Source organism: Propithecus coquereli, unplaced genomic scaffold (genome assembly GCF_000956105.1).
Source record: "Propithecus coquereli isolate 6110/MARCELLA unplaced genomic scaffold, Pcoq_1.0 Scaffold19, whole genome shotgun sequence".
In the NCBI taxonomy this organism is placed as follows: domain Eukaryota; kingdom Metazoa; phylum Chordata; class Mammalia; order Primates; family Indriidae; genus Propithecus; species Propithecus coquereli.
Genome location: NW_012143856.1, coordinates 8686997 through 8710419, shown reverse-complemented (window position 1 = coordinate 8710419; position 23423 = coordinate 8686997). Strand labels below are relative to the sequence as shown.

Sequence of the window (23423 nt, the reverse complement as noted above, 5' to 3'; positions counted from 1 at the left end):
CTCTCTTGCATTTTATTTCACATAATGAGTTTCCATTGGCTTGATGACGGGAAAGAATGTAGCCAGGAAAATGAGCCTTTACAAAATTAAAGGAGTTATATATATACCCACACATACACATTTACAAAGAAATTTATTTAAAAAGAATGGAAAATTCAGTATTTACATGAACCATTTATAGCCCATTAATGAACAGGTGTTTTTAATTAGTTATAGTAAAGACAGTGTATTAGGGAATTTGGCATTTTCCCTATTGTAATATTTGGAACCTTTTAGGTATGCAGTGATAAGTTTAAACTATAAAGGAAAGAAGTTTTATATCAAGAATTGAGAAGCAGAATAATTGGGAAGGAACTTGATTTGGTAGTTATTTTGGGAGGACCTTATGGTGTATTGATCGAAGTCAGTACTTAGATGTTGTTGTCTACGTGTAAGGCTTAGTTTTATGGGGATGAAAGAGATGGAGGAAATTCTAATGTTAGAGAAGGAAGACAGATCCCTGCTAGATGGTGGATTCATGTACAGAGACGAGAAGACTGTTAGATAGATGTGACATTTGAGCTGGACCCAGAAAAATTTCCACATGTGAGTACAGGTGAGTAGAGAAGGTACAGGCATACCTTGGATATAATTTGGTTCGGTTCCAGATTACCACGATAAAGTGAGTCACACAACTATTTTGGTTTCCTGGCACCTATGAAAGTTATGTTTACATTGTACTGTAGTCTATTAAGTGTGCAATAGCATGTTAACAAAAACCAGTGTAATATCTTCATTAAAAGACTTCATCCCTAAAAATTGCTAATGATCATCTGAGCCTTCACAAGTCATACTCTTTTTGCTGTGGAGGGTCTTACCTCAGTGCTGATGGCTGCTGACTGATCTAGGTAGTGGTTACTGAAGGTTGGGGTGGCTGTGGTAATTCCTTAAAATAAGACAAAAATGAAGTTTGCATCAATCGATTCTTCCTTTTACGAGGGATTTCTCTGTAGCATGGATGCTGTTTGATAGCATTTTACTCACAGTAGAACTTCTTTCAAAATCGGAGCCAATCTTCTCAAACCCTGCCCTACTTATCAACTTGGTTTATGTAACATTCTAAATCCTTTGTTGTCATTTGAACACTGTTCACAGCATTTTCACTAGGAGTCAATTTCATCTCAAGATACCACTTTTTTTGCTCATCCATAAGAAGCAACTCCTCATCCGTATAAATTTTATAATGAGGTGCAGCAATTCAGTCCCATCTTCATGTTCCACTTCTGATTCTAGGTCTGTTGCTGTTTCTACCGCATCTGTAGTTGCTTCCTCCATGGGAGTCTCAAACCCCTCAAAATCATCCGTGAGGGTGGGAATCAACTTCTTCTAAACTCTTGTTAATGTTGATATTTTGACCTCTTTCCATGAATCACAGATGTTCTTACTGGCATCTAGAATGATGAATCACTTCAAGAAGGCTTTCAGTTTACTTCGTCTAGAAGTAAAGGCAGCTATAGCCTTATGAAATGGCAGCTATTAATATAACCTTATGGAATGCATTTCTTAAATAATAAGACTTTAAAGTTAAAATTACTCCTTAATCCATGGGCTACAGAATGTATGCTGTGTCAGCAGGCATGAAAACAACACTCATCTCCTTGTACATCTCTAGCAGAACTCTTGGGGGGACCAGGTGCTTTGTCAGTGAGCAGTAATTTTTTTGAAAGGAATCGTTTTTTGTCAATAGCAGGTCTCAACAGTGGGCTTAAAATACTCAGTAAACCATGATGTAAAACAGACATGCTGTTATTCGGCTTTGTTACTTTTATAGAGCACAGGCAGAGTAGATTTAGCATAATTGTTAAGGGCCCAAGAACTTTCAGAATGGTAAAAGAGCATTAGCTTTACCTTAAAGTAAAGTAGCTGCATTAGCCCCTAACAAGAGAATCAGTCTGTCCTTTGAAGCTTCGAAGCCAGGCATTGACTTTTCCTTTCTAGCTATGAAATTCCTAGATGGCATTGTCTTCCAACAGAAGGTAATTTTGTCTACTTTGAAAAGTTTGAATTTAGTGTAGCCACCTTCATTAGTTATCTTAATTAGATCTGGATAACTTCACCATCTGCACTTGCTACTTTACCTTGCACTTTTATGTTCTAGAGACGGCTTCTTTACTCAAAACCTCATGAACCAGCCTCTGCTAGCTTCCAATTTTCCTTCTACAGCTTCCCTTACCTCTCTCAGCCTTCATAGAATTGAAGAGGGTTAGGACCTTGTTCTGGATTAGGCTTTGGTTTAAGGGAATTTTGTGGCTCGTTTGATCTTCTATTTAGACCTCTAAAACTTTCTATCAGCAAAGGACTGTTTTGTTTTCTTTTTATTCATGTGTTCACTGGAGTAGCACTTTTAATTTCCTTCAAGAACATTTTCTTTGCAGTCACAGCTTAGCTAACTGGCACAAGAAGCCTAGCATTTGACTTGTCTCAGCTTTTGACATGTCTTCTTCACTATGCTTAATTATCTCTAGCTTTTGATTTCAAATGAGAGATATGTGACTTTTCCTTTCACTTATACACTTAGAGGCCATTGTAGGGTTATTAATTGGCCTAATTTCAATATTGTTATCTTGCCATAGGGAGGCCCTAGGGGAGAGAAAGGAGAGAGATGGGGAACAGCCGGTTGGTGGTACAGCCAGAACACATACAACATTTATTGATTAAATTTGCCATTTAATATGGGTGTGGTTTTTGGTGCTCCCAATTACAATGGTAACATCAAAGATCACTGATTACACGTCACCATGACGGATTTAATAATAATGAAACAGTTTGAAATATTGCAAGAATTAACCAAAATCTGACACAGACACAAAGTGAGCATATGCTGTTGGCAAAATGGTGCCACAGACCTTCAACTTGTTAAAGAAAAAACAAACCCGCGATATCTGCAAAGCGCAATACAGCAAAGTGCAATACAATGAAGTATGCCTGTTTTTTAGGTGGATGTAGAATCATAAGCATGAGAGTCAGAGAAAGCAACTTGACCTAGTAGAATTACGTGAGAAATGGTAGACAGTGTTTGAAATGATTTGAATTCCTAGCTAAGGAGTTTGTCCTTAATTCATTATGGATTGTGGATCTATTGAAGGTTTTGAACCATGAAACTGACATTGATTTATTAAATACTTACCCAGAGCATTGCCAGGCATTATGTTAGCTATTGGGTATTAACTCATCTGAGGCAGAGGCAGGGTCTAACGTTAGTGACAGCAGGTGCTATCCACTGACAGTCAAGTTCTAACTTTTAGTATTCTTTCTAAAAACTTTTCATCCTGATGATGATGCTGATAGCTACCACTTAAGGATCAATTTCTGTGTTGCATGCACTGTGCTAAGTGACTCATCCTTACAGTAACTCTGAGGTACATATATTATTAATCCCTATTTCGCAGATGAGGAAATTGAGATGTAGTAGAGGTTAAACACCTTGGTCCAGGTTGCAGGCCTAATGTGTGGCAGAGCTGAGATTTGGACCCTAGGCCATCCTATTCCAAAGTTCATTCTAATACCACTAAATGCTGCCCTGTGTTACTTCTGTGATAATGTAATACTGCTAGGGACCTTTGTGAGCCTTGCTGCATTTGGCATCCCCTGTGTTTGCTTCTAGGGTGGATATTCCTGCTCTGTTGGGCTCCCAATTCTCTTATTAATACTACAGGTATTCCAGGCCTTGCAGGATCTTCTTTTATGTATGTGGCACATCTCTGCTCTCACTTGTCATGTGTCTATGATTTATGTGTTTTCACGTACTTGAGTGGGGCCCTGTTTTGGTACCACTGCTTTAGCTGTGCGTCCATGACTAAGATTACAGTGCCTGTATCTGTAAAATGGTAGGGCAACAGCATGACCTCTGAAACCCCTACCCGGGCAGCCTTCTGTTCCTAGGGTTAGGGATTAACACAGAGTGAGTAAGTGGCTCTGGGATTCTTGGATGCTAGAGAAAGCATGGTCAAAAAACCTGTCATTCTTTTAAGTCCTGACCCCTGACACCACTCTCAGTAACGTTATGTTCATAAATGTTCTAAGGATCTGGCTTTATGGACCTTAAGTTCTGTTCATATGTGGCCATATCCTCTGAGTTGCTCAAATGCCGCACTTTCCGAGCAGCCTCTTTGGTCACTGTCTGCATATTTTCCACCTCTGAACCTTTTCTTCCCTCACCCCATCTTCCCTACACTCTTTGTCCATTCCTGTTTTCATTTTGTCTCCTGAAACTGGGTCCCTGCTCCAGACCAATTAAATCAGACTGTGGGGTGGGGCCTAAGACACAGGCGTTTAAGGCTGCCCTGTGGTGGTTGTACACCTGGGGCTGAGAACACTGCCTGAGTTCAAAGTAGGCCCATTTTGCCACTGTCCCCCATTGCTCCCCTTTCATTACCATTCCCTATGCATGAATAATTATGAAAATTATTAATAATTATTAAGGAGTACAGTACTAGTAGCTATTTCTGTTTTCAGTTTTTAATGGCAGTTTTACATGCACCCACAATTTTTATCCTAATCCACTCTGGACTGTCTTATGTCCCAGACCTCTAGATCTGTCTGATGGACACAGCAACGTACTGTCAGTTAAACAAGTGAAAGCACAGTGCTAAGAGGGCTTCATTTATGGATTTTCAAAAGGAGTTCGGATTGTGGAATAATATGTCAGGCAATTAAAAAAAAGATAACTGTATGTTTATAGAAACATTTGAACACACAGGGAAAAAGATGGAAAGATATATATTAAAATATTTAATGATTATGGGTGGTGAGGTTGCAGATGGTTTTTCATTTCATATCTATAGTATAAATTTTCTATAATGAACATGTATTTCTCCTGTATTTTAAAAAACAATCCTAAAAGGAAAGTACATAAAAAACAATCATAAAAGGAAAATACACTCTAGAAAAGTAGGGGTATATGAATGTGTGTGTTATTTTTAGCTTGAGGCTGAAATATTCAGTGGGGATATTGAGAATAGTACCATACTGAGAGTGAGTTAATAGCAAGGCTTGGCATACAAAAGCTAGGATTTGGATTCTTGTTATTTTTGTTTTTGCTTATTATAGCTAAGCTAAACTTGTCTCATCTGGTGGTTGGTATTTTGTGTTGTTGAACAAACGAGTGTCATGAGACTATTAGTCCGTAACATGGGCACAAGAAGATGATGACATTGATAATTTACTGTTTGTTTCTAATGCCAGTGGATTAACTTTAATGATAAGATCTGTTATTGGTGCTTTCTGAAAAACTGTAAACTGAAAACAGAATGTTGACGTAATATCTGTTCATCTTTTTGCATTGGCTTATTGCCGGAGTTTAGTAAGTCTGGTATGCCTTTGAATTTTAATTTTAAATAAGACAATTAAAATAAGTGGCTTAGACCAAAACTTAACAGTAGTTATCTCTGGGTTTGGTTGTCAAGTAATTTTAAGAGTACTCAAAAAATAAAAACAAAACACTCAATTAGTAACAGAGTCTTAGTTTCTATTCTTTCTTTTTCAAAATAGAAGGTGGGAGAATCTATTGCCAAATAATAGGAAAATAGTGTTCTGCGGTCATGTTTCAGTAGGTTGGTTTCTTCTGAAATGCTGTTTTGCTAATCCTTGGGGAAATTTGGCTGTGAACATGCAATTATTTCATTTTTATCAACAGAATGGGCTAAAGTTGGCATCATATCCCTCATGGTTGCCAGAGGCAACACACGGATTTAATTTGTGCCCCTGTGGCAGACATTTTTGAATAATTTTAGTGATTTTTTTTCTGATGCTACTTTTTTGGTTTCCTTTCTAGTCTCCTACCTTTTGCTGCTCCCCATCCTCACTGATTTCATTCACCCGTTCTGAGGCAACTAGTGTTGGTTGAGGAGAGGAGAATAATCGAAGGGCCAGGTGGTTGTCCTCGAGAGCAGCCACGCCTGTGTCCCTGGCACCCCTGGAGGCAGAGCGGGTGGGAATGTTGGAACGCTCTCACGGTCCAGCTCATGGTGAATGTCGTCCTCTTACAGATTGACAAAAACAGAACAAGTCTTAATTAGCCATGTTTAAAACCCAACACGGAGTCTGAGAAATGGATTCTAAGAGAGCTGCATTTGGGGGATTTTGCATTCTTTTGATGTAGATTTCTTGAAGTCTTACATCCACTGTTCTGTTTCCTGCTGTGCCTTTGATATTTTGGTATACTCACTGTTGTCTAACATACAGTATCACCAGATGGAGCTAATCTGAGTGTGAACATCTTTTCTCCTAGGTTAAGGGTCAGAAGCATAAGGACAGAGCCACCTGTTCCCTCAAAGACTGGCCAGTGTTCCTACTGGCTGCTGTAGGACAGGTCGCCCTACACCAGCATGTATTTCGTAAGGGCTTTGGGGTGGGCGTGCGCTTCTGAACACCACTTGCACATGCAAAAATAATTTTTTATGACATAGATGTTTGTTTTTTATGTATGTCCTGCAGATAATCAGAATGGGGGAGAAAAAGTGTAATTCTTTACCTATATTGTATCTAGAAATTCAGATTCCTTTTTTTAAAAAATGCAGAGTGGACCCAGATATCTACGAGATATCTTCGAGAACAGTTGGCCAAGATTTCCGACTTTTACCACATGGCCTCCAACATGGGCGACGGCCCTGTCCCTGTGCCCCCGGAGGTGGAGCAAGCCATGAAACAATGGGAATACAACGAAAAGCTAGCATTTCACATGTTCCAGGTAACCTTTCCAAGCCATGTGGCCTGCTTTTAAGAAGAAAGCTAATTCCTTATGTTCCTATGGTTTGGGAGTTAAATTGTATCTTTATATGAACCCAATACATTCAAAGAAAGCAGTCTGACATTTCTCACATTGAATTGTATTTAGGGTAACTCATTTGCCCTGGGATGACAGCTTATTATACATATTGATCTGCAGCTCTCAATCACGTCAGCTCTTTTAGTGCCATTAATTTGTAATTGGGCAATTAAATATAATCCTTCTAAACCCTTTATTTTGCAAAATTATATATATTTATTTAAAAACACCTTTGTGATGGTGCCTGTCTCAGTACAGATTTCCTTTAGAGCTCAGTTATCCCAGAGAAAGGTCATCTTAATTTGGTTCAGCCTGCAGTTTAAAATGCAGAGTTGAGGAGTGAACGCTTATCTGGACAAGCTGATGTAAGTAATAATGACCAGAAGAGGGCGCTTGTGTGTACATTTGCCTTAATCGTTATTCACCGCAAGGTGGAAGGAAAGGTGTCTTCAGCTGAAATCCTGTTACTGGCACAGACTTTCAGTGCCTGCTACCTTGATCAAAGATGGAGGGGATATGTGATTTTTAAGTTTCCCCTTTAGAACCTTCATTATAATTTTCGGGTAGTAAGTGACTTTTTCCAAGAGCTCAAGATAGGAAAAAGCATGGTCCTTTTGGGAAGTAACATTGTTAATTTTTAAGTCAATAAAAACGACTCTTAAAATCCTAGTTCCATTTAGATGAGGGACTGCTTCAGTGCCTTCTCTGAGATTTTATGACTTTTATTGAGCTCAGGATTTAGTCTGCATCTTAGAAAAGTGTCTCTCAGCCTGCTTAATATTTTTGGAAGAATTACTTTGTATAATTAGGAACATTGAAATCAGTTATCTCTTTTACAGAAAGCAGTTAGGTCCTAAGTGATGAATGTAATTGAAACATTAATGTTAAATTTTAAAAGTTCATTATATTTTAATTTGCCATATTCTGAAATGTAAAACAGACCCTAGTACATATACACGAAGACATACATGTGCAAAAACAAGGGCACAGGTCTATACACAAAAGCATCTGAAGGATGGACTATTATGTTTATGAAGTTTTTTTTAACTTGCATTCACCATGTCTTATATCTTATTTATTTCATTTTTTTAAAACAATTAATGTTTTAAATTGACAAAATTGTACATACTCTTTATGAAAGTTCACTTTGCGCATCTTAAAATTCTAAATTGTACTTTTCTGGGATTAACTTTTTGTTTTTTTTTTTGTTTTTTTTTTCCTGAGACAAGGTCTAGCTCTGTCACCTCAAACTCCTGGGCTTGTGTGATCTTCCTGCCTCCGCCTCCCAAGTAGCTGGGACTACAGGGGCATGCTACCACTCCCCACTAATTTTTCTATTTTTTGTAGAGATAGGGTCTTACACTTGCTCAGGCTGGTCTTGAACCCCTGGCATCAAGCAAACCTCCTGCCTTGGCTTCCCCGAGTGCTAGGATTATAGGTGTGAGCCACCTTGTTCAGCCTGTGATTAACTTTTTAACTATTTTTTATTTTTGACTCTAAATATTTTTGAAACTAGAAATTAGCAACAAGTAAATACCTCCCCATCATATCATGTCAATGTAGTGTCATTATGATCTTTGAAATACTGCAGCTATAATCTATCGGTGTAATATTTTCACATGAATCCTTAATAACCTCTGTAGTGGACCACTGATGATACATAAAAGTTGCTAGGAACAAAGTGAGATTTCATATTAACTGCTACATTTATTACCTGAATGACCATAAAAGTATAAATGCCTTTCCCAGAAAACATAACTTTTTGTTTCTATCTGGAAGATTCTTTCATTCTGTGAATCATAATAAAAAACTATAATATAATATCAAATCTCTACATGCATAGAATGTCATAAAAGAATGTGTGTGTTTGTATGTATAAGTATATGAAGGCAATAAACACAAGGTGCTTATATCAAAGTTAGTGGTCTCAGTAGGGATTATGCCACCTGGTAGGGCTTTTTGGAAATTTTTAGGGGCTGTTACTGATTTTTAGTGTTGTGTCGGAATATTTATACATTATTTATTATCATATATTCTTTTTATTTTTTATATTAGGTCATTATTTTGACTCTTAAGGTTATATTTTATAGATATAGCATCTGAAACTCATTTTAGGATAGTGAAAGAGGCTTATTAAGGGGGCATTGGTCTCATGGGATTTTTAAACTTTTGTTGAGATGATAGTATGAAGAATGCTTTTCTACTTTATAATGGTCACCATCAGCCAAGTTTCCTCCCATGGGGCTTGACACACCCTTCTGAAAATTTCCTTTCTTATTGGAATTAATTTTTTTCAATTCAGCGTGGATTACTGAAAAACAAAAGAACAAAACCCAAACATATAAAAAAAAACCCCTAGTGGCTGGGCATGGTGGCTCATGCCTGTAATCCTAGCAGGCTGGGAGGCCGAGGCGGAAGGATCCCTTGAACTCAGGAGTTTGGAGACCAGCCTGAGCAAGAGTGAGACACCCCGTCTCTACTAAAAAGAGAAAAATTAGCCAGTCGTGGTGGTGCATGTCTGTAGTTCTAGCTACTCAGGAGGCTGAGGCAGGAGGATCGCTTGAGCCCAGGAGTTGGAGGTTGCTGTGAGCTAGGCTGACACCACGGCACTCTAGCCCAGGTGACAGAGCGAGACTCCATCTCAAAAAAAAAAAATAAAAAATAAAAATAGAACCTAGTTCTTGGTTTATTTAGATTTTGGACTATGATCGATGAGACCATGTTTTACAATAACAATAAGAACAATAGTAAAATTACACTTAAGCATAAGAATGACAGTGCCCTTTTGGTTTTTATTGTTAACATTATTAGTGTAATTTTTCTTTGTCCATTTAAGGAAGGAATGCTAGAAAAACATGAATATTTGACATGGATCCTGGATGTTTTAGAAAAAATCAGACCAATGGATGATGATCTTCTTAAACTCTTGTTACCACTAATGCTGCAGGTACAGTACATGTCACCTTGAACCAGTTGATTTTATGGGCAAGAAATGAGTCTGATAAGAATGATTAGGTAAGTAGAGGTGGAAAAAGGAAAAAAAAAAATCCGGTTGAAATGGAAGGAAAACAGTATCTTTGACATTACAACACATGAAGTGTTAAGAGGCTTCTAATCAGTCTTAGCAGTCATTTGTGTTAACCATGTTCATCGTTTGTATCCGCATGTCCTTTTTAAGTAATCTCACCCACGCTGATTTCTCTCATCACTGAGCTAAGCAAACAGCTTTAAAAATACTGTCTCCCGATAATAGCACAGAACTCTGTGAAAATAAATCATATCTCTAAGAACACAGAGGATCTTCTACATTCTTTTGACAATTGTTTAAGCTCTTGAGGGTAGGAAACTTCTTATTTTGATGATATAGTCTAAGATTTGTTAAAATTTATGCTATCTGGATGAGATTTATTTAAAAAAATTTCTTAGGTAATACATGCATTTGATAATTCAAACAGTATGAAAGAGTATCCGGTGAACAGCGGTTCTCCCTCTCGCCCTAGCGCCCTCTCCAGAGACTACACCGCACCAGGGTCCCGTGTACCTTCCCTGAGATGTGCTGTGCCTGCACAGTCCATTACAACAGCCACCAGCCAGACGTGGCTACTGAGCTCTTGAAATGTGACCGGTACAAACTGATGTGTGCCCTAAGTGTAAAATGCACACCGGATTTCAGACTTAGTATGAAAAAAGAATGTATCATATTAGTACTTCTTATATTGATTGCATGTTGAAATGATAACATATTGGAGATATTGAGCTAAATAAAATACGTTTTTCTTCTGTTTATTTTTTGAATGGCTACTAGAATCTTTAATAAAAATTATCTCTGTGGTTCACCTTATATTTCTATTGGTTTATAGTGTTGAAAGTCTTTTTTTTCTTTTTTAAATGAAAAAAAGTCTGTGTTAAAATAATGATTTAACCAAGACGCTTAAGACATGACTGAAGTCTGGTGTCCTTCTGCTTCTCAGTATTCAGATGAGTTTGTTCAGTCGGCCTACCTGTCTCGTCGTCTTGCCTACTTTTGTGCCCGGCGTCTTTCCTTGCTGCTGAGCGATAGCCCCAACCTCCTTGCTGCCCACTCACCCCACATGATGATAGGACCAAACAACTCGAGTATCGGGGCCCCCAGCCCTGGCCCCCCTGGCCCTGGCATGAGCCCTGTGCAGCTGGCCTTCTCAGATTTCCTTTCCTGTGCACAGCATGGTCCCCTGGTTTATGGACTTAGTTGTATGTTGCAGGTAAGTCCTTGACCGTTGTTATTTAATGTTAAAATTCAATGTGGGAAACAGTTGGGTTGGGAATAGCATTTTCAGCTTCCTAGTTGAACTTTCACAACTCTAGTTTTTCCCTCACCCAAGTAATTTATTGATTGAAATTTTATGTTTTTATTTCCCTATGTTGGATCAAGCTGAGAGAAGATTTGTTGCATCTGTCTGAAAGAAAGTTATTGGGTTGCTCTTTATTAGAATTGTTAAGCAGTTCAATTAAAAATCCTTCAGGGAACACACAGACTAAGGCAGCTGTATTGTTGTTGTTCTGGAAGGACAGCGTCTCCAAACAGCATTCGCGTTCCTCAGTTTACATCTTGGTTGCCTCTGTCTCTGTTTCTCTGGATCATGTATCAAGCTCTGTTCATTTTCCAAGCATTGCTGCTTGTGTGGTCCTTGAATATCTAGTAACGGTGCTGGTCGCTGGGCTGATACTATCAGAAATGAGATACAGCCCTGCCCTATAGGAGCTCATAATTTAGTGTTTAGTTCGCATTTCTTGGGTCTTAACATTTTCTGCTGTGTGCTAAGGGACTTTGGAACAGAGCTGGCTCTGAAGACATGGTCTCCATTCTGGTAGTGTTTACTGTCTTGTCAGGAAGACAGGGTCATAAATGGGCAGTTATGTGACAAGGGCCGATGGAGAGTTTCACAGGGGGCTAAGGCAATTGAAAATGAGAACTTCGAGCCCTACCTAAAATTCATGGAGGCTTTATGAAAGAAGTTTTATAGTTTTTATTATATGAGTTTAAAAAAAATCAAGTAAAAAGAGGTGGTAAGGGTGTTACTGGCAGAGGGAACATCAAGAGGAAACGCCGAGAGGGTTGGTCAGTGACCTTGTGTGCGGGTTGGTGTCGGTGGGATATAAAGTCTGTTGGGGTCCAGGGTGCAGAACACCCCTGTGGGCCTCCTGATTGGGATGTCATCAGAGGGCTTTATGCACGGAAGTGACACGGTCGGTTGTGTTGTTTAGTTAGATTATTTTGACCACAGTAGAGGGAATGTTTGTGGAGTTGGGGAGGTAGGAATGAGGGAGACATGGCAAAGAAATCAGTTTGAAATCATTTAGCTGAGTTCAGTTTTGGACTATTTTGGACTATTCTGTCCTTTAGGACCTCCAAGTGGACGTGTTCAAGAGGTTGTTACTTCTGAAGATGAGGGCGGACACTTGGCCAGATGTGTGGATTGGGATCATTCAAGGACCCTTGGCTCATCAAGAGGGTGTGAGAGTCTGGTGTGTGAGAGGATCTGTGGACCTGAGGGGCAGGAGTGGTTGAGAGATGGGCAGAGGGGAAGTCCACGGATGGGATCAGGAAGGGCGGCCAGAATAGAGACAGGGAGAGAGTATTATTGTGAAACAAAGATGTGGAGCATAACAGTAATACTATCATAATGGTATTATCATAGTAGTAGCATTTATTATTTTCTGGGCACTGTTCTAAGTAGTAACATATGTTATTAAGTCATTTAGTTCCCAGACCTAGCCTGTGAGATAGGACCCATTATTATTCCCAATGCACAGGTTACAGAGCAAGTAAGTGGCAAAGCTGGAATTCAAACCCAAACAGGATCCAGAGCCCACGCTCAACTATTCTGCAGAACTGGGGTCTGCAGAAAGTTTCGGAAAGGAGTCAGTGGTGGGCACTGCCCAGTGTATTGGGGAAGTCTGGTAAGAAGGTGGCTGAAGTTGTCTTTGATGATACAGTGGTGGTTGATGATCTTTTTAAGAGCTATTTCAGTTGAATAGTGGGTAAGAAGCCAAATTAAGGTATTAAATATGTTGAGGAGTGATGCGAGAATGAGGAGAAATAGCCTGAACTGTTCTTTCAAGAAACGTGTTTTGAAGGGAAGAGAAGAGAGTGGATAGTGGAGAGAAATGGTTGCTGGGTGAGTGGAGATTTAAAAAAAAAATTTGATGGGCAGATTTGAACTTATTTCTGAGCTAAGGGTAAACTAGTAGAGGGAGAGTCTGAGAATAGGAGAGGGACATCTGATAGATCAGTTCCCTGGATCTTGGAGGCTTTGGAATCAAGAACGCAGGGAAGGGCTGGGCTGTGCCAGGAGCCTAGGACCCCACATGGCCACAGGCAGGAGGAAGGAGGGAGGGATGTGGGCCAGTGGAGACAGATTGATTGTTAGGGTTCAGGGACTTGATGTTCTTCACATCTGCCATCTGGTTCCCACAAAGATGTTACTTAGATCTCAGAATTTAATTTTGTATTTAATTTCACATCTTTGAAAAAAGAAATACTGCATTCATTCTCTAAGCTCCTATTGTTTGCTTTTGAGTGGCATGATAGCACAGTGATTTAAACATGCACTTCAGAATCATTACTGACCTGGTTTTGAGCCCCACTCTGCCACTTAGTAACTGTGACCCTGAGCCTCTGTTTCCCCATGTGCGAGTGGGGGATGATGACAGTTCTTACTTCATTACCTCATAGGGTTAAAGTTATGATGATGGAGGGCTTCCAGGTCAGTGTGCAGCACAGAGTAAGAACTTAAGTGTGAGCTATAAGATTTAATCTGCGTTTAGGAGGCAGCAGGATAACAGTGGTTCTGAGCACATGTGTGTGCTGGAATCAAACTTGAGCTGGTTACTAATCTCCTTTGTGGCTCATATTCTTCTTTGGGAAAATTGGGGGATAATAATACCTAGCTCATAGGGTTGTTGTGACATTTAAGCAGGATGGTCATGTAAAGTACATCTGTTTGAGGAAAAAGTGACCGTAAAGGTCTCGGGCGAGAGTAGGTAGACTACAGTCTGTGGGCCAAATGCAGTCCACAAGGTAAGTATAGATTTTACGTTTTTAATGGGTTATTAAAACAAAAAGGAAGAATATGTGACACAAACTATAGGTGGCCTACAAAGGTTAAAACAATTACCGTCTGGCTTTTTATAGAAAAAAGTTTGTAAACCCCTGGCCCAGGGTTACTGCTTGGCATTTATGAAGCTACTGTTGTGTCATTATTTGAGAGATTTTTTAAAAAATAATTGTTTTTTGGCTTTTATAACCTTAGAAATTATGTATTCTAATTTCATCACGTTTTTAATTGCATGAGGAAATTGTCTTAAGTGGCAATCTTTGAATGATTACTGCATTTTTATTAAGTTCCCCCAGGTTTCCTGTGTTGGAATATTAGCTTATGAATTATAATATTCCTTAACTTCTCAGTAGCTGTACTTCTTTTCTTTCAGATTAATAACTCTTAGTTTTGTCTTATCACTTGGAAAGTTGAGAACAGGGTAAAATGTTCATATTTTAAACTCGCTGGTAGGAAACTATAATATGGTAATGATAAGGTGTCATTTTTACTGTTTAGCTGTTGTTACAGATTTCTCCCTCCTCTGAATATCTTATTTTTCCTACTTCATTTCCAGACTGTCACTCTCTGTTGCCCAAGTGCCTTGGTGTGGAATTATTCCACAAACGACAATAAGAGTGCGAACCCAGGCTCACCCCTGGATCTGCTGCAAGTGGCCCCTTCTAGCCTCCCCATGCCGGGTGGGAACACAGCTTTCAACCAGCAGGTAGACTTTCCGTTTCAGCGCTTGGATGCGTGTTTTCACTGTCAAGAGGCATCAGGTCATAGTGGGCCACATCTGGGTTTTCGTATCTCAGACGCTTGGGTGCCTTCCTGTGCTCAGACCCCTGACTCTCTGGGTGACCTTGGGGGGAAGTATTTAGCCTTTTCAGAACCGCAGAGGTTCATGATGTTACTCATTTTCTTTTCACCGTCTTGCTGGGCAGATCTTGCTGAGAATTCTGCCACCCACACAGTAATTATGGTGGTGGTTCTAATACATGACTGTGGCTCCGATAGTACTTTGTGATACCTAGTGATCATTTTATATTTGTGTTGGTACTGTGTTATTTGTTTCCGGGACTTATGAAACTTGGTCATAGGTTTGTGGCTGATATTTAGAATAAGATCCTTGTCTTTTGCCAAGCAGTTTTCCTAAATGAAAGAAAACATTGCTCGTTGCTTTCACGCATGGAATGGCTGAAAGAGGGTGTTTTTTAGAACCTCACCTTTCCATACGGGGTCTTAAAAATTTCACTTGTAAAAATTTTTTGCAAGCATGTATTTCTGTGTACATTTATTATTGAAAGCTGGCATTGAATTACCACTTGTAAATTGAAAAAACGCACCTCTTGGGCAACAGGCCGTGTTTCCTACAATTCAGTCAAGATTGTAGTTCACTGTGGGATATTCTATTCATGTGGAAAAACCCGACATGATTTTTAGACAGCCACTGTGGCTTTCCAAGCACAAGTTAATTGGAAGTGATTATCTTCCAGGTTCGGGCAAGGATTTATGAAGTGGAACAACAGATAAAACAAAGAGGTCGTGCGGTGGAAGTTCGGTGGTCTTTTGACAAGTGCCAAGAGTCAACAGCAGGTACAGCACACAACAGAAGAATGAGTACTTGTGAATGCTGGACTTTATACTATGTTTCTGAATTTTTAAACCACTCCATGTGAATAAGGAAGCTTTTTGACAGAGCCACCTTGGGAATTTTGAGGACATTCTTCAGCTTATGCCTTTTAGATTTTGGCTATCTGGAGTGACAAGTTTGGTTTTGATGGCATTTCTTTGATAGTATATGCCGAAAATGATAATTTTTAAAAATAATTTTGCCTCCCATATGATTTTGTACTATGCTGTTCTGACTTTGTCTTCCTTAACTGCTTATTTAATTTCTGCATCTAGGGGTCACTATTAGTCGGGTTTTGCACACACTGGAAGTTTTAGATCGTCACTGTTTCGACCGAACCGATTCCAGCAATTCAATGGAGACGCTTTATCATAAGATTTTCTGGGCAAACCAAAACAAAGACAACCAAGAGGTAGTTGATGTTTCTTCTTTAATTTTCACCTTTTATTTTCTTAGCATATTTTCTTCTCATTAAGTAAACTCTGGCAAAGCTTTTCTGTAATTCATAGTATCTTATGAAGGCATGTAAACTTTGTACCCATTCCATTGTTGGGCTAAGACGATCCAACATTATTAAAATGATAGGTTCATTGCGTTGGTCTACCGAGGTGTATTGATTGAAAAGACTTTTCTTGGCTCTTTTACCAAAACTCTCCAATTTTACTTTTAGTGGATTATCCTTCATCTAGTGATTAGATATCATACAATGGGTTTGGTTTTACCTTAGGGGGAATGTATTTTAATATTTAGCACTGCAGAGGGCAGTGCACAGATACATGTGGTCTTTGAAAAATCCTTAGAAAATGTATGAGGGTTCTACAGAGAAACAGAACCAATAGAAAAAATATGTGTGTGTCATGTGTATGTGTGTGTATATATGTGTGTACATATATATTTATAGAGAGAGGGGAAAAGGATTTATTTAAAGGAATTTGCTCATGTTATCATGGGACTGGCAAATTTCAAAATATGTAGGGCAGGCTGGAGACTCAGGGAAGAGTTGATGTGGCAGTCTTGAGTCTGGAGGCAGAATTCTTTCTTCCTCTGGGGAACTCAAGTCTTCTAAGGCTTTCAACTGACTGGATGAAGCCCACCCACATTATGGAGGATAAACTGTTTTACTAAAGGTCTGCTGATTTAAATGCTAATCACATCTAAAAAATACCTTTGCTGCAATATCTAGAGTAGCATTTGACCAAACAACTGGATACTATAGCCTAGCCAAGTTGACACTTAAAATTAGCAATCAGAGACAATTTTTATCTTATACTTTCCTAAGCAATAGATTGTTTCATTAGTGAACTGCTCTATAAACATAGGGTTTTCAATTTTTTTTTCCTCATCCTTATTTGGGGGAAATAAAAAGTTTGTCCTCTTTTCCCCATGGAAACTGTCTATGGTGTATCCAGCTTGTGTTAGGCCCTAGGAATGCAGAGAGGTAAGTTTTAAGACACCTTCGATACCTTAGTTAACTGATTCTAAGTATCTGTGATTTTTCAACTAGCCTTTGGGAATGCATATGTGGAAAGAAGAGAAGAGATGCAATAACAAAAACAACAGTCAGAAACCTTTCCCTATCCTACCTTTATGTGAGCCTGCTACATGTTCCAGATTATTCGTCTTTTGGAATAGTTTATGAATCATCACCTCGCTTCTCAGAGATACGGTTCAAGACTAGTGGTATCAAGTAGGATCAGGATGGTGAGAGCAAGGGACAGGAAGGTTGAATGCAGTTTTTAAATTCACTATGACTCTCAGTAGAAATCCTTCAGCACTGCAGTAGAACGTGCTGGTCATAAGTTCATGTAGTCCTCTGCTTGCCGAGGCAGGTTGGAGTGTTATTGTGCTCTTTTAGGGTAGAAACTATAAAGTCTGTTTGTAGTGAAGACTCTCTTAGATAAAGGGCTTCAAGAGTACTAAAATTTTTAATATATAGAAGTGAGTTACCTGGAAGGAAAACAGAAATAACCAAAATTCAAGGTGTCCTTTGGGATTGCTATGTTTCTTATACTAAGTATTGAGTAAAAACTACTTTGTTTTCCGGCAAAGGTTTTGCCACTTCGGTTTTGTGGTTAGCGTGACTAAATCACTTTGTTGTGAGTGAACTGCTAACTTCAGGATTACTGCCTCATTTGCTCACAGAGACTTATGTCACAGCACTCTCAAGAGAAAATGGTAATAAGGGTGTCTCATCAAGGGCAGAAATTATGTTGTGATATTCCTGAATAAAATCACACTGTTTGTAGGGTTCTCTCTAAAACACAGCTGTCTCCAGGGTGGGTGCTTGAGATGAGCCATTACAGTGCAAGAAGAAGTTATTAGAACTTCTGTTTAGATCACATTTTAAAAAATCTCTGTCTCAGTTTTATAATGAACTTAATTACTATGGTAGTATTGGCACAGAAGTTATGAATGAGTATGTATTGGGAGTTTTTACTAAAAACAAAACAAAACTCTTTGTGCTGAGAGGGTAAGTGGAAACGTTTGGAGATTGCTGCTCTCAGCTTCCTCTACGCGTGACTTCTCCACCCAGGGTGAGGGGAGATGCATGCCGCTAGAGGGCGACATGTGCTCTGGGCTGAGAGTCCTGGAGGCTCTAGGAACATAGTTGTTGAAAGGAATGTCAGCGTTGCCCCATTTACAGTAATCATTTTGAATGTTGACGCAACTTCAGAAAGATTTGATGTGAGTGAGGGGTTGCTTTGTAGTTAATATGCTGCTTTATAAGAAAGACAAAAACTGCATTTTAAACCTGTAGTTCATACTGGCCAACTTTTCTTAATAATCTGGCAGAAAGGATAACTGAGTGGACAGATCCTTCTGTAATATTTAACATCAATTTTTAAAATATGGCTTTGGCCTCTATTTCTTTGCATGTGTATATCAGGTTATGTGTGTATGTGTAATCAAATGACAAAGTTTTATCTGTGTGTTTACCAGGGTTTTCTTGACAACAGAATCACTTTATATGTTTCTGGAATTCATGTATGAGCCGCAGCACTGTGTTGACTCTGATCAGCTGTGTGACCTTGAGCAAGTTGCTCAAGGCTTTGTGCCTTAGTGCCCTTACTTTTTAAATAAAGTATTAGGCCATTAAATATGAAATGTTCGATTTCAAATTGAAAGTGTAGTTTATTATATCTCAAACAAGAAGCAGTACAATTAATCGAAGTATGTGCCTAAACTATTGACACAGTTTTGCCATCTTAATGGTAGTTTGTTTGTGCCAGCAGCGAAGAAATCTGGAGAGCGAATGACGATGAAATTGTGAAAGGCATTTTCCCCACCCTGTTGAGAATTGAATATTTTTCCTTGCAAAAAGTGATCCAAAACCTGGAAGAAGGGGTAGTCAGTTGGTGCCAGGTCTGGTGAATACAGAGGATGACAGAGAGTTTCCAAGTCCAGCTTCTGTAGTTTGAACAGCGTTGTTTGTGTGACATGTAGTTGAGCGTTGTCTTGCAAGAGGATTGGCCTGTCTCTGTTGACTAGTCTCTGCTGCTTAATCTCAAGCATCCTCATCATTTTGACCAACTGGTTGCAATAGACATCCACTGTCATCGATTGACCAGGTTTCATGAAGCCGCGGTGAATAATACCAGTGTAGGCCCACCAAACAGACATCATTAGCTTTTTTTTTTGATGAGTATTTGGTTTTGGTCTGTGTTTTGGCACTTCATCTTTATCCAGCCATTGTGCTAAATGCTTTCAATTGTCAAAAAGAATCCATTTTTGATTACATGTAATATTACAGTGTAGAAATGGTTCACCTTTATGTCATGACAGCAAAGACAAGCTTTGGGATGATATCTATTCTGACGCTCATTTAATTCATGCAGAACCCATCTATCCAGCTTCTTTACCTTGCCGATTTATTTTAAATGGTCCAATATTGTTGGAATAGTAACGTCAAAACTTGCTGCTAATTCACGTGTAGGTCGAGATGGATTTGCTTCCACTACAGATTTCAGCTCATCATTATCCACCTTGGTCTCAGGTCACCCACTTGGCTCATTTTCAAGATTAAAGTCACCATAATGGAACTTTTCAAACCATCGACATACTATGTGTTCACTAGCCACATCCTTCCCAAACACTTCATTGATGTTTCAAGCTGTGTGTGCTGCATTGGTTCCATGACAGAACTGATATTCAAAAATAACGTGAATTTTTATCTGTGGAGTCACAAAAATTGCTCTAAAAAAAAAATTTGAAAGATAATCACAAGCCAAAACATGCATTTGAAAGAATGGGACATACCTTCACAATAAAAAACAAAAAAAAAACAAAAGAAAAGAAAAGAAGTGTCAAAGTGAAATATCAGAGATATCAACTCTAAAACTTAGTAGTACTTAAGGAAATTGGACGTTTCATACTTACAAACTAATACTTGCCCTTTTCCTCTCTAAGGGGAACATGAACACTTTGAGAATTAGACAGCACTATACAAACATGTTCCAAAAATTGTTATTGTTAATGATAATACAGCAATCATTATTAGTATTGTCTTGCAAGAACCAGTATGATGACTCTGTTCTCTGATAAGGAGTTTTGTATACAGTGGTGTCGTTAGGATTCAGAAACACATCTCACTTCTTTAAAATGTACTTCCCCCTTTTTGGTTTCATAATTTGTGTCAGGATTTAGACAACATGGTAGATAATAATTACCAACCTCTGTAGTTGCAGTGGGTTGGAGGTTTGCTCTGACTGGAAGTCAGGTGCAGGTATGCCCAAGCCCTGGCTTGCACAGCCTGCTTCCTCACATTTGTTTGGGAAACTTGAATTTCACCCTCCTTGATTCCCTTTTCTCTGGAACTGCTAAGCGGAAGTCTGATCCCCTCTACTTCCTTGTAGGAAATGGGGAGAGCGTCTGTCCACATGGGAGAAGGCAAGGGTCCTGAGGTTCAGACTTGTGTGTGTAATCAGTTTCAGTATTTAGTGAAAGCCTGTGGAAAGCTGTAACGCATGGGATGAAGGCGATGGAGGCCTGGGTCCCGCCCTGTGGTTGGGCTGTGGTGGTGGCGAGAGTGAGAGTAGGAGCTGACGCCGTGCCCCGTGTTGGGGTGTGCCAGGCCTGTGGCGTGCTTTTGCTAATTCCACATGGAATATGTTTATTCCTCTATTCTCTGCCTCCCCTTTCCCCCTTATTCCCCGTATTCTCAGCCACTGCTTCTGTGTCAGGGGTGGCTGTTATGGTACGGGAGGTGAAAATAAAAATATCAAAAACCTTAAGATTTACTTGTTCTAGATCTGTGCTGTTTGATTTTACACTCTGGGTGGTGTGAGATTGTAACGCTGAGGTCAGGGCTCTGAGACTCGTGTCCCACTCGTGTCCTGGTGGGAGTTAGTGGGGGGCTACTGTGTATAGGCAGGTGGGAGGGGGGTGCTCAGGTGGCTGGGAAACAGGCAGGCCCTGTCCGAAGAGGGCAGCCTCTCAGATTCTTAGATTCTACTTGGGGTTGCAGATCCACTGTTGCCTGATCATCCCAACATTTCAGGAGAAGCTGTATGTTAAGGTTTGTATGTGAACTTTCCCAGTCTTAAAATGCTGTGCAAGCCAAGCAGCGTGTCTGGTGGCCATGTTCGCTCAGATGCTTGTCACTCTCCAACTCTTGTCATGTGTTCTGTACAACATTCACTCACTCATTTGCTTGTTTGGTGTTTCAGAGCCATTTCTACTCTGGGTGATGAAGGCAGAGAGGACCCTGACATCCACATAAGGGAGTTGCTCTGTGGGTTTTGGGGCCTCCTGGTTCCAAGTGATGACTGAGTCTGTCTCTTGTGACCTCAGCTCTGAGCAGCAGGATGAGGAGGGTCTCAACTTTACAGAGACCTCGGACCACTTTTTCCTCTTGGCTTCTTTCCTTGTTTGGGACGTGTAAGGACAGAGGCAGCTGCATCTTTGGGTTCTGTGGGGGCGTGGATAGAAGGGAAAGTGTGACAGTGGCAGGAATAGCCTTTTCACTTCTCTCTTTGGGGCCCCAGGAAGCACACTTTATCCTGACTAATGAAAAGGCTGAACCAGCTGCACTGGACAGAACGCTGCAAAGCAGCAGCAGTAGTATGTGTGTTTCCTCTTTTCCTGCTATCGAAACCATCATGCAGCTAAAACCCCAAAAGCTGCATATTTATTGTTTAGATTTGTTTTATGCTTAGACTCTTCATGAAGAATTCTCTCAATAGGTGTGACGAGTTCATACCAATTTTTTAAATGACAAAGGTCTTAAGTTCCAGAAATGCGCTTTACTCACCTTGGGCACAAGGTGTCCCAGGCCCAACCAGGTCTGTCTGTGTCAGTGTGGCTTAAGAACTCGTTGACCACTATAATCCAAAGACAAAAGCTCGGTTTCTGTCATCACTGTGCTTACTCCTCATTTGTCTCCCTGCAGGCCTGTGGCTCTGCGAGGTCAGGGTCTGTTTCTTCCTCTTGCCAGCAAGCACATCGTTAGCCCCTAGCACGTGCCTGGGGCCCAGCAGGTGCTCCGCAGGTATTTATTGAATCTGTTCTTTGAAGTTCATGAAACAGCTGCTGGGGCAGTGAACTGAAAGGGGAAGTCCCTCTGTGGGACTTGGCCTGGGAGGGTGGGGACGAATACAGTAATGGAACTATATATGTCAGCCCTACACACGGTACCTGCTCACATGTACAGGAGAATACGTGCAGGTGGAGGTCGGGTGTGGCCAACAGGAGAGCTGTCTCCTGTAAAATCAGCCCGTTAGTGCATTTCTTCTGGGGTGCTATGGACAATTCACTTAGTTTTGATGAGTCTCAGTTTCCTCATTTGTAAAATGGGCTTTCTATTTCCTGATGATGTGAACATGACTTGAAACCATATCTGTAAGCCATTTAAATATTCATAGTGCCTGACGTCTGAATGGGTACTTGATAAACACTAGCCGCTGTTACTACTGACTGAAGTATTTATTTAAGGAGGCAGTTAAAAACTCTGGAGAAATGGAAGGTGTACGGTCAGAGACTTGTAGAGGGTCCCTTGGGGCCACTGTGGAGACACACACACACACACACACACACACCCACACACCCACACACCCCCTCCCTCCCTCCCACCTACCCATACCCATTGCACAGTCTGACAATCCAGAAGGCGCAGCCAGGATCTGTCAGGGTTTCCACATTCTTTCATTTTCGAGAAGTCTTTTCCTTTACTTGGGAAGCAGTCAGAAGGGATTGAGCCACCCAGGATGAGGTAGCTGTAGTACCGTGTTGTAAAAGAGATCGTGCTCATTTAAACGCTTAGGCCTTGCTGTTGTTTAATGTAAGGGAAAATAAAGTCACTTTCTGAAACCAAGACTGAAGAGTGTCCAGCGAGGCAAAAGTCAGGCAAGCAAGAAAGACACACCGGGACGGCTTCCCGTCGTCGCTCGTGTGGATCACAGCCCAGCCAGAAGCTGACACGTTTCCTACTGGACACCCACAGGAAGCGTTGCTAGTCTTCAATACCATTTTCTTATTTCTTAAAGTAAGTATATTAGTTAAAAGGCCAATTACATTAACATGTAATTGGGAAACATGTTTTGGGAAAACAAAATCGCATGCCCAGACATTTAGACTTTGCTGTGACTGAGAAGGGCCAGTAATGCATCATGTAGACTGCGGCAGGCCTCTCGGTTTGTTTTTGAGTATGCGTGCAAGTCTTTTTTCTTAACTTTTTTTGAGTACTTCTTAAGCACCAGGCCTTGTTTTAGTGTTGTGTCATCTTAATTAATTTTTCCTTGCCCTATGAGACACATTTTTTTCTTTAATCCTCTACTTTATAAATGAGGCAACCAATGCTTGGAGAGGATGAGCAATTGCCTAGGCTGATACCCAGCTCGTTGGTGGGAGAATAGGAATTGGAGTCCTGACTGGCTCCAGAAGGACACTCTTAAGTAGTACATTCTGTTCC

The 23423-nt window shown here is 40.1% G+C and overlaps 1 protein-coding gene across 1 annotated transcript in view; it reads left to right on the top strand.

Annotated features, from left to right (window-relative positions):
* MED12L (mediator complex subunit 12-like) overlaps positions 1-23423 on the top strand; it is a 317020-nt gene that overhangs the window by 56420 nt on the left and 237177 nt on the right. The window contains exons 5-10 of the mRNA XM_012642930.1: positions 6558-6727; positions 9642-9752; positions 10777-11046; positions 14459-14608; positions 15381-15480; positions 15793-15929. Coding sequence (XP_012498384.1) covers positions 6558-6727; positions 9642-9752; positions 10777-11046; positions 14459-14608; positions 15381-15480; positions 15793-15929 — 938 coding nt within the window. The remainder of the gene's footprint in view (positions 1-6557; positions 6728-9641; positions 9753-10776; positions 11047-14458; positions 14609-15380; positions 15481-15792; positions 15930-23423) is intronic.